General features: G+C 37.7%; 1 protein-coding gene across 3 annotated transcripts in view; it reads left to right on the top strand.

Moving 5' to 3' along the window:
• Window positions 1-1,367, top strand: part of COL4A5 (collagen type IV alpha 5 chain) — a 252,576-nt gene extending 251,209 nt beyond the window's left edge. For 2 of the 3 annotated variants that reach the window (XM_027533235.1, XM_027533234.1), the window contains one exon: window positions 116-708. In XM_027533235.1, the coding sequence (XP_027389036.1) occupies window positions 116-197 (82 nt within the window). In that variant the 3' untranslated portion in view covers window positions 198-708. Of the gene's footprint in view, window positions 1-115 lie in introns of all 3 variants that reach the window. The other variant, XM_027533232.1, reaches the window with a different exon arrangement.
• Window positions 1,368-12,314: the final 10,947 nt, after the last annotated feature.

The following is a 12,314-nucleotide window of genomic DNA, read 5'->3' as shown; positions in this document are numbered from 1 at the left end:
TAACCATTAAGTCAACTACTTAAACACAATAGAATGTTAAAGTATGAATTGAACCAATAATAGAATTAAAATACCAGAAAAGGCTAATTTGATAGTCTTGTTTTTTATTTCCCAGCAAACCTCAATCAGAAACGCTGAAAGCAGGAGACTTGAGGACACGTATTAGCCGATGTCAAGTGTGCATGAAGAGGACATAACATTTTGAAGAATTCTTTGTGTGTTTTTAAATGTGATATAGATATATATATATATATATACATATATATATATAAAATTCCCAGGATGCAATGTCTCACTCTCCCCAATTTTACCACTGCTGCCACCCATGGTGCTACTATATATGACCAAGAGAACATGCGGACTAGTAAATCATGAAGATTCAGATGTACCTCAGCAATGTGCCAGAGCAAGGTCTCTATTTTTCTACGAATGAAATGAGGAAATGAATTTACTTTTTGGGTCCAGGATGACTTTCTCCAAGGATTATAAGATGAAGATTATATATTTTGCCCAGTAACTAAAATGGCACGTTAAAAATTCAATTAAGAGAAGAATCATACTGAGTAAAATAAAAGACTGCAGTTTGGGGGAAGAATTATTTTTCATGGTGCTACTAATCCTACTGTATCCCAGTTTTTTAATATAAAAGTGTTAAGCTTATTTTGCTCTGTAAGTAAAGAATGTGTATATTGTGTAAACAGCCTTTTAGTGCAAAATGTTGTCATTTACAGGTGACCTGACATGAATCACTTTTACAGAAAACTTAGGAAAATCTAGAATACAGACAGCAAGATTTTATATCCAGGTTTATCAAAGTGAGAGTTTATATTCTTGTATCAAGTCACTACTGAGAGTAAATTTGAGTTTTTTCCCCAAAGTTCTCATTTGACTATTTTAAAAAAGGTCATTTTTAGTCACTTTAATCAGAATTTTAAATGTACATCTTACATACCAAATGATAATATCTAATGATGCAACTTCTCTTTTGCTGTATTCTCCAAGACACTCAACACTAGACGCCCCCAGCTTTGATGTTTCTTACATCTTGATTTTGCTCATCCCTGACTGGGCAAATTCTCCCATATAATTTTGTAAAACAAAAACATTTAAAAAGTTGACGATTTTCTTCCCTGTGCTTTTTACATAAGAATTATTCTCCTGTGGTCTCTGCTTGTTCAAGAACTGGGAAGACAATACTTAGTTTGTCTTCTCTCTTCAATTACAAAGCCAACTGATATTTCTTACTGTTTTATTTTAAACACTATTATAGTCATAGAACACCTTATTTCCCTAGCTGTCATCTTCTCACTAAATGTTTTTAACTCACCAATATCAATTTAATTAAAGATATCATATGTTAAGGATGATTTGTTGTGTATCTCTTCAGCCTATGTGTAAAAATACTGCTCATTTACAGATAGACCACACTTCTGCACATCACCAAGTAGTCACTCTTCTCAGAGAACCATTTAGAACAGTTCAAAGGCAAAAGAGGTTTCTGCAGACTTTGATCACTCTGATACCTGAAAGGAGACTTACCAGCTGAGCCACCAGGGAAGCCCAATAGGAGACATAGTAAAGCACTTTTTCCAGTGAAGAGAACAACACATTGGGAAGTATTTTGAGGTGATAAATTTATTAACGTTGTGTTGATGGCTAAGAAAGGAAGCAGAACTACTTTTCATTTTGGGAATTCATTAATAGTATTTAAAGCGGATTAGTGAGTTAATATTCCTATTGATTAAGAGTGAACACATGTAGGTCTCTAAAATAGTCGTAGACTTGCCTCTATAATAAAATGTGTGTTACAGTTAAGATATGAAACAACCAAAGGATTTTGAGAAGTTTAGACCCTAATGTGAGCTCATGCTCTAAGCTCTAAAGCTTAGAGCCTATAGTTGTAAAATTTAGGTTCTAAACAATGGTAGATAATACTGCTGATTTCCAGTAATGCTGTTGATTTCAAGGCTAATCAATTGCAAATTCTAGCTTTATTTTTCTGTGAGCTACACACACGAAAACACTAATGGGTTATTGTAAGTGAAATTCCATATTACATTCTATGCATTTTTCTATATGCTATACACCTGAAGGTTGCTCCTTGAGTTATAGCTGCAAGCACAGATTCCAGAGATTTTGCTGTTTGTAGCTTTCTCTTTCATATTTAGCTGACTGAAAATCTTGGCTCAAAAAGAACCTCCTAGATTTTAATAGTAGCATGTATAGCTGGTCTTTGTGTTTCTTGAATGCCCTAACTATTCCCAACCCTGTTTTGTTGTTTAAAGTACATGAACCAAATCCCTTCCAGAACCTTAATGCTGTTAACTCACCCTTGCCACTGAATATTCAGATTATTCTGATGTAGCTGCTCTAGTAGTTACCTATAGTGAGTTTTGCAGTCAAATAGTTAATGGTTTTCCCACATAGGCAGGCAATTTTCTACTTAATAAGATATAGTTATTACATGTAGCAACCAAGTGAGATTATGTGTGTGTGTGTGTGTGTGTGTGTATGCCACGTTGCTATCACACTGATCACTTCCAAGCTTCCGAAGTGTTTTTACTGGACACCTTGTGGATTGTATAGTGTCTTTTTTCACCTGGCCAAATTTGAAAAGTACTTTCTTATGGTGCTAGTGAGGTTCTTTGCTTCAATTGACATGTATAATCAAAAACTCACTGGTCATGCCAAGCCATCAGAAGTTTATTCATATGTTAATCACAAGAGGGCACTATAGCCTATAAAAATAAATCAACATGGAAATAACTCAGCATGTATTTGTTGAGCTCATTGTTGATGATGGCAGTGGAGTTGTCTAAAGCCCTACCTTTTAGATTCCTTGTTTTGGTTTCATGTATTCTTTCATCTTCATGAAGATCAATAGCAAGTATATCAAGAGATGGCCCAGTTACCCAATATTTGCATCCAAAATAAGGGACAGCTCTGCTGTCAAAGATTTTCTTAAGAGCTTGATTAGGAGTTGGCTCTGGTAGTAATTCCTGTGCCTCTCAACACAGAAGCAAATGTCCTTGCTCCTCTGTGCAATCACTTTTGTTTGGCCAGGATTTCAGTTGGCATCTTTAGCAGAGAAGCTCTGTTCTCAGGCTGGACTTTAAAAACATGTTCATCCCTAGGCAGTTCCAACATATATTGAATAATATTTTAAAATCATATGTCATTTCAATTTTACAGCAGTGGTTTCTAAAGTATATTTGGGATGTTTGGAAGCTTTTTATGGTGGAAGCACTCATAAGTTGGGACACTGAAGGAAAAAGTCAAGTTAGGCCTGTCTCCCAAGTTCCATAACAACAAACATTCATTAGATACTTATTAGCTTGGCACCCCACTCCAGTACTCTTGCTGGGAAAATCCCATGGACAGAGGAGCCTGGTGGGCTGCAGTCCATGGGGTCGCTAAGAGTCAGGCACGACTGAGCGACTTCACTTTCACTTTTCACTTCTATGCTTTGGAGAAGGAAATGGCAACCCACTCCAGTGTTCTTGCCTGGAGAATCCCAAGGACGGGGAAGCCTGGTGGGCTGCCGTCTATGGGGTCGCACAGAGTCTGACACGACTGAAGCGACTTAGCAGCAGTAGCGGCAGCACCTTGTAGGGCACAATGATAGACAGCAATCCGAAATCAGCTCAACCAGAAAGGTCATCACTTTAATATATACTTCCAAAAAGAGGTATGCTGCTCTGTCTTTGACTGCTAAATCTTTCTAATTCTAGGCCAAACCAGAACAGATCCTAAGGCTTTTTGCTGACTGGAGGAAGCTGATTCACCAGTCCATTCTCTAATACATGGACAGACTAAATCACATTTGATGTGAAAGTGTTAGTCACTCAGTCGTGTCCGACTCTTTGCAACCCCATGGACTGTAGCCCACCAGGCTCCTCTGTCCATGGGATTCTCTAGGTGAGAATACTGGAGTGGGTAGCCATTTATGTAACTGTAATTCTCTATTTTTCTATGAGTAGACAGCATGCCCAACACCTGACTCCATAGGATGACGAATTGCTGATAGCATATTCATTTATGTCAGATATCGTCTTGTTTTTCTCCTCCAGATTCGTATTGCATTCTTCACCCTACATTTTGCCCCCAAAGGTTCCTGTGCTCTCTGACTTCTGCTTGGGGTCAACCAATGGGACTCCTCAATAGGACAGAGTGATGGCCAAGACTGAGATTATGGTATTTATTTTTATGAGGCCTCTAAGGTCACCTCAGATTGGCTTGTATTTTTCAATCGAATGTCTCTTCTCCTCTCAAGATGACCTGTTTTTAATTATCTCCCCCTCTGATTTTAGTAACATCTCTTACCCCTTCAGGTCTCTGTTTATGATGACAAGTCTGCTGCTCCTGGGCTGCTCACCCTGGATTCCTGTATTTTGTGGTTTCCCAACAGACTACCTATATCTTTCTATACTCTCCACAGACTTGTCCTAATATAAATGTATTATCTGTTATTGATAACCTGATGAATGCACAACCACTTCTCATTTCCAAAATCTGTGGGAGGTGCTTCATTCTATAGGTGGCAAAATGAGGCTGAATTGATAAAGCTGACATGCATGATTAGCATCTTTCCACATTGTGCTGAGGGATAAGCCAGAAGAAATGACTTAATATCACCTAATCTAAGACCTATTTACTAAGCTTTATTGGAAGCTGTGTTCCAAGGTCTTAGGGTGAAATGAGGCAAAAATATATGCATTATAATCTTCAACTATATGCCTTTTTTTCAAATATTGTATCACTGTGTCTCAAAAGAATGCATCTTGACTTTCCCCCCAGTTGGTCATTTGGTTTGCTTCACACCACACCAAATGAAGAATCTCAGTTGGCACTGACAATTTGATTCCTGAAAACTCCTGAAAGAAAACTCCTAGAAGTACTGCTTCCACCCAAGAGATCTGCCAAGTCTGTTGCACATGCCTGCTGGTAGTGAAAAAGTCCCAAAGTGTTACTAAGCCAAGAAATAGACAACTTTAAGCCACCTAAAACAAGTGGTTTTCTAACTTCAAAGTTGGTGGTTTTGTTGCTAAGTCATGTCTAATTCTTGTGACCGCATGGACTGTAGCCCGCCAGGCCCCTCTGTTCATGGGATTTTCCAGCAAGAATACTGGAGTCATCATTGAATGTACAAGAGTGAAGACTTAGGCTGGGGATTATGGAAGATGAGACAGCCTCTAAAACCAAAGGCAGTCTGAGACTACCTGCAAATTTCAACCAGGGCCACATAGAGCCTGCCAAGAAGTGATGATACTTTCATTTAAAGTGAAGTAGTTTTATGGTTGACTTCCTTAGGGCCACTAGAGTCTATCACAAAGCCAGAATGGTAAATGAGGTGCCAGATTTTTTGTGTCTTTCTTGAAGCAGTAATTTGACTCTTGCTTGGACTGTAAGGAACACTATTCCTGATGCCTCAATGGCAACAAGAGTAACATGTTTATATAGTTCTTGTTGAGGCAGTCTGAGTGTGAGTTGGAAAAGAATTTCCAGACAGAGTATTGCAGAAAGGAGTGAGTTTATTAAAGAGTAGAGATAAAGTGGGCACTGGGAGTACAATGGGGTGACAACTTCTGACAGGCCATGGAGAGTTGACACTTTTCGTGAATAGCCAATTTTTATAGCCTCAAGACAAAGAAACTTCCTGCTGGAAGGTTGACGTTAGGTGATTGGTTGGGGCATAATAGGTTGTTTACTGGAGTGGGCATCTTTGCCTAATTGGGAGTCAGGAAGCTTGTTAGTGATGAACAGGGGGTCTTCAGCAGCAGTTACAAAGGGGCTCAGTTAGCTTCGAAGATAACCTTGGTTCTGGCCTCTGCTTCTGTGGCCTTGGCACAAAGCCTCACACCTCTGGCCTGAGGGCAGGACTCAACAGTTCTCATTAAAATGTCATTGGGGACAGGACTCAACAGTTCTCATTAAAATCTCATTCTTCACACATTATTTCATCTGAGCCTCAGTGAGGCTGATATATTCAAAAGTCCATTGTCCATTTTATAGATGCAGAAGCTGAGCCTTATAATGGTTAAGTGACTTTCCCAAGGTCACAGAACAAACTATTAAGTTCTTTTTCACTCAAAATCTAATAATCACTATCTAGTCATTAGGAGACCTATATCAAAATATTCAAAATCCTATGTACTAGAGATGCTTGTCACTACAGGGATCTCTGCCTCCTGAGAAATGGTAAGTTGCATGTTTTCGAAATCTTGGTCCCTAGTTAATGAAGAGTGATTTTCCCAGCACCTTTGTAGCACCTGAGACCCTCTTGAATTAGCTGTTCAACCTAGGGGACTCAGTAAATCCATGGTACCTCATGATCTTCTTCTCTGTCTGGTCTGTCTATGCAATGAAAGGAAACCTTGTGACTCTGGCTTGGTATTGGCCTCACATAACCTTTCTTGGGGATCTTGAATCCAAATGAGCCCCTGGAATTTGAATGCTCTGGTTCACAGATGCTCCAGTGCTACCAGTGTCCAAGTAAGGAACATTGTGTATCAATTGCTATGAAACCTGAGACCATGAAGATACTATCTATCATTTGATTTAGACAATGTAAAAAGTACCCTGGGGGAGGGGAACTTTTCTTCCCTGGGAAGTTCATTATATTTCATTAACACCAGTATAAATAAACACAGAAGCAGCTAGAGTTTGCTAACTATGAGATGCACTGGTCATGTTTTACATGTAGTAACTTTCCTCATTTGGTTTCCCTCAGCAGAAATTTAGGCTGGGAATCAGGTGAACAAACATCAAACCAACTGAGCTAAGGAGTATGAGATTACTTATCAGAATAGAGATACAGGAAGTGTTAAAGACAAGTTGGAAAACATCTTGGCTAAAATAGGGCCCTGCTTAGCTTATAGTAATCAGTAGAGTAAGAAGCTGGACTTTGAGATTACTAGGCTTAAATATGTTAAATTATCTGTGAATCCAAATGTGGCAGCTGTTGCCCACCTTAAGGCCAGCAATCACACAGAAAACCACCCATATAGAATGGAGAGAGATAACAGCCTAAAGCCATTTTAACAAACATATCCTCCTGCTCTGAGAAAGTGGTATTTTCTTTTTTTCCCTGTATTGTTTTTTTTAATTGAAGTATACTTGATTTATAATATTAATATGTCTCAGGCATATGTTGTAGTCATAATTTTAAAGGTTATATTCCATTTATAGTTATAACAAAATTTCAGCTATATTCTTTGTGTTGTGCTAAATATCCTTGTCGCTTATTTATTTAATACATAGTAGTTTGTACTTCTTAATCCTCTACTGCTGTCTTGATTCTCTCCACTTCCCTCTCCACACTGATAACCATTAGTTCGTTCTAAATATATGTTTCTCTTTTGTTATATTCATTTGTTAGATTCTACATATAAGTGAAAACATTATATTTATCTTTGTCCAATTTATTTCACTTAGCATAATGCCCTCCAAGTTCATCCATGCTGTTGAAATGGCAAAATTTCATTCTTTCTATGGTTGAGTAATATATTGTGTATATCTATATAGATGGATGAATGGATGGATGGATAAATATAAACCACATCTTCTTTATCCATCTGTTGATGGGCATTTAGGTTGCTTCCGTATCTTGGGAATTGTAAATAGTGCTGCTATGAACTTTGGGGTTCATGTTATCTTTCAGATTAGTATTTTCATTTTTTTCCTGGTATATATATACACCCAAGAGTGGAATTGCTGGCTTATATGGTAATTCTGTGGTGTTGGAGAAGACTCTTGAGAGTTTCTTGGACTGCGAGGAGATCAAACCAGTCCATCCTAAAGGAAATCAGTCCTGAATATTTATTGGAAGGACCGATGCTGAAGCTGAAACTACAATACTTTGGCCACCTGATGAGAAGAACTGACTCATTGGAAAAGACCTTGATGCTGGGAAAGATTGAAGGTGGGAGGAGAAGGGGATGCCAGAGGATGAGATGGTTGGATAGTATCACTGACTCGATGGATCTGAGTTTGAGTAAGCTCCGGGAGTTGGTGATGGACAAGGAAGCCTGGCATGCTGCAGTCCATGGGTTCACAAAGAGTTGAACACGACTGAGGACTGAACTGAGCTGATGATAATTCTATTTTTAGTTTTTAAGGACCCTCCATACTGTTTTCAATAGTGGCTACACCTATTTACATTCTCACTACCAGTGTACAAGAGTTCCCTTTTTTCCACATCCTCAGTAACACTTGCTATTCGTAGGCTTTTTGCCGATATTCTGACATGTGTGAGGTATTATCTCATTGTGCAGAAACTATTATTTTTTTTTTGTTCTCTCTGAGCAAGCAGAAGCAGCCACAGGCACAAGACAATGTACTAAGGCTTTCCCATTGCAGCTATATCAGGTTTTTCTTCTTCTATTTTCAAAATCTCTTATTAGGTACATTAAGTATTTACTACAGTGGATGTAAAGTGGTATCTCATTGTAGTTTTGATTTGTATTTTCTTAATGCCTAATGGTGGTTTCCCAGGTAGCACAGGAGTAAAGAATCCGTTTGCAGTACAGGAAACATGGGTTTGATCCCTCGGTTGGGAAGATCCCCTAAAGAAGCAAATGGCAACCTACTCCAGTATTCTTGCCTGGAAATCCCATGGACAGAGGAGCCTGGCAGGCTCCATGGGGTTGCAAAGAGTCGGCCATGACTGAGTGACTAAACAACAACAACAACAATACCTAATGTTGTTGAACATATTTTGTGTGCTCGTTGGCTATTTGTGTGTCTTCTTTAGTGAAATGTCTATTCAGATGTTTTGCTCATTTTTAAGTTGAGTTATTTTTCTGTTTACTGTTGAGCTGTGAGAGTTACTTCATATACTCTGAATACTAGTTCCTCATCAATATTTCCAAATATTCCCTTCCATTCTGAGAGTCATCTTGTTACTATCTCAGTGTCTCTTAAAGTACCAAAGATTTTAATTTTGATGAAATCCTATTTATTTATTTTTCCTTTTGTTCCTGGGTCGGGAAGATCTGCTGGAGAAGGGATAGGCTACCCACTCCAGTATTCTTGGGCTTCCCTGGTGGCTCAGCTGGTAAAGAATCTACCTGCAATGTGGGAGACCTGGGTTCAATCCCTGGGTTGGGAAGATCCCCTGGAGAAGGGAAAGGGCTACCCACTCCAGTATTCTGGCCTGGAGAATTCCCTGGATTGTATAGTCCATGGGGTTGCAAAGAGTCAGACACAGCTTTTACTTTCTCTTCGTTGCTTTTGCTGTTAGAGTCATATCTAATCCAAGATCATGAAGATTTGCCCCTATTTTTCTTCCAAGAGTTTTATTGCTTTGCTCTTTCACTCAAATCTTTGATTCATTTTGAGTTAATTTTTATACATGGTACGAGGTAAAGGTCCAACTTCATTATTTTGCATGTGGCTATTCAGTTGTTCTAGCACAATTTGTTGAAAAGACAGTTTTCCCCAACTGAATTGCCTTGGCATAATTTGAAAAATCAATTGATCACAAATGTGTTGGTTTATTTCTAGACTCTCAATTCCATTCCATTGATCTATATGTCTGTCTTTATGCCAGTACCACACAGTCTTAATTACTGTAACATTTGAGTACGTTTTGAAATTGTCAAGTGTGAGTCTTCCAACTTTGTTCTTATTTTTAAGGATTATCTTGGCTTATTCAGTCTCCCTTGTGATTCCATATAAGTTTTGGGATCAGCTCGTCACTTACTTCAAGGGAAAAATAGCAAATGGGATTTTGATAAATTGCATTGAATCTGTATATCACTTTGGGGAATATTGTATTTTAAGAATAAGTATTACAACCAATGAACACAGGGTGTCTTATCATTTATGTAGGTCTTCTTTAACTTTTCAAAGGTATTTTGTAGTTTTCAGTAAACAAATATTATACTTCTTTAATTTATTCCTAAGTATTTTATTTTTTCCACTACTATAAATGGAAATTTTGCCTTAATTCTCTCTTTCAATTGTTCATTGCTTGTGTATAGAAATACAATTTTTTGTATATTGAGCCTGTATCCTATAACTTTATTAAATGCATTTGCTAGCTTGAATGACTTCCCAGGTGGCGCTAGTGGTAAAAAACCCACCTGCCAATGCAGAAGACATAAGAGACAGGGGCTCAATCACTGGGTCAGGAAGATCCTCTGGAGAAGGAAATGGCAACTCACTCCAGTATTCTTGCCTGGAGAATTCCATGGACAGAGGAGCCTGGTGGGCTACAGTCCATCGGGTCGCAAAGAGTCGGACATGACTGAAGCTACTTAGCACACACAGCTTGAATAGCTTTTAGTGGATTTCTTAGAATTTTCTATATATAAGGTCATATCATCAAAACAGAAGTGATTTTACTTCTTTTCCAATGTTTATGCATTTTATTTATTTTCTTTTACTAATTGATCAGGCTAGACACTCTAGTACAATATTAAATAGAGATGAATGAAAAGAGACATCTTGTTGTACCTAATCTAATGGGAAAAGTTTCAGTCTTTCACCATTAAGTGTGATGTTAGCTGGGGTTTTTCATAGATACCCTGTGTCAGGGTAAGAAACTTCCTTTCTATTCCTAGCTAGTGAGTGTTTTTATCATGAACAGTTGTTGAATATTGTCAAATGATTTTTATGCATCAATTGAGATAATCATGTGGGTTTTTTCCTTCATTCTATTAATTATGTGTATCACATTGATGAATTTTAATATGTCAAACCAACTTTACATTCCAGTAGAAATCCCACTTGATTATGGTATATAATTCTTTTAAGATGCTTTTGAATTTGTTTTGCTAGTATTTTGTTGAGGATATTTTTATACCAATATTCATAAGAATCTGAATCTGTAGTTTTCTTACAATGTCTTCTCAGCATATTACTGACCTCATAGAATGATATAGGAAGTGTTCCTTCCTCTTCAATTTTTTTGGAGGAGTTTGACCAAGGTTTTGTTAATGCTTCCTTAAAAGTTTGGTAGACTTCACCAGTGAAGCTATCTGGTCCTGTGCTTTTTATATGTTGCTTAATTGGATTTGCTAGTGGCATTTATTGTTCTTTTTTGAGGTTTTTTTGTCTATATTCATAAGGAATATTGCTCTGTAGTTTTTTCATCATGTGTCTCTTGTTTTGGTATCTATGAAGTTTTAGCCTCATGGAATGAGTTGAAAAGTTTTGCCTCTTCAATTTTGGGGGGAGAAATTTTGTGAATGATTGGTATTAATTCTTCTTTATATATTTGGTAGAATTCACCAGTTATCTTGTTCTAGGGTTTTATATGTGGGAAGTTTTTAAATTAATTGTTCTATCTTTTTACTTGTTATATCTATTCAGTTTTTTCATTATTTATTGTCAGTTTTGGTGGTTTGTGTTCTAGAAGTATGTTTGTTCCAATTGATGTGTCTAATTTATTCACATACAATTGCTCATAGTATTCTTTTGTAGATGGGCTTCCCTAGTAGCTCAGATGGTAAAACATCTGCCTGCAGTGCAAGAGACCTGGGTTCGATCCCTGGGTTGGGAAGATCTCCTGGAGAAGGAAATGGCAACCCATTCCAGTATCCTTGCCTGGAAAATTCTGTAGACAGAGGAGTCTGGCAGGCCATTGTCCATGGGGTTGCAGAGTCAGACATGACTGAGTGAAAAACACACATTCTTTTATAGTCATTTTTATCTCTGTAACATTAGTAGTAATGCCTCTCCTTTATATCTGATTTTAATAATTTGGATCCTGTTTATCTTTTGTCTTGTGTATCCCATGAATCATAGCCACACTGGCCTCCTTGGAGTTAGAGGTCCATATCTTTAATTCAAGGAATTGGCTTAGATTATCCATGACCCAGCTCCATGGCCTGAAATTGTTCTGAAGGCAATAAGACAGGGCAGATGTAGGTCTTATCAAGTTTGTTTCACCCTCTTAGGGATCACCGTTCTTTATTACTTGATATGTAGTGTCTTGAAACCCCTTGTTTCATATTCTGAGGTTCTTTCTTTGGTTGTTCAAGTGGGAGATTAAATATGGTCCACCTTGGTCAGAAGTAGAAGTCTTAATATCTTATTATTTACAATTACTTGGTGCCAGCACAGGGTAAATATTTATTACAACAGCAGGCCTAGATCTTTGTAGAGGATTTTGTTTACTATATGGCACATAGGCCTTTAAATGTAGGGTCATCTGTTACCTCTTATGAATATTTTATTAGAATAGCCTGGTCTTTTGTCTCAGCTGTGACTTAACAATTGGAGTTTCAGATATTATTTTCATTAACTCTAGTAATACAGAGTTTTACTTTAGCATAAGTGGGAAAAATAGAACAAAAAATGGTTTTAGG

Source organism: Bos indicus x Bos taurus, chromosome X, assembly GCF_003369695.1.
Source record: "Bos indicus x Bos taurus breed Angus x Brahman F1 hybrid chromosome X, Bos_hybrid_MaternalHap_v2.0, whole genome shotgun sequence".
NCBI lineage: Eukaryota > Metazoa > Chordata > Mammalia > Artiodactyla > Bovidae > Bos > Bos indicus x Bos taurus.
The sequence above is the reverse complement of the archived record's forward strand: the minus strand, read 5'-3'. Positions and strand labels throughout refer to the sequence as shown.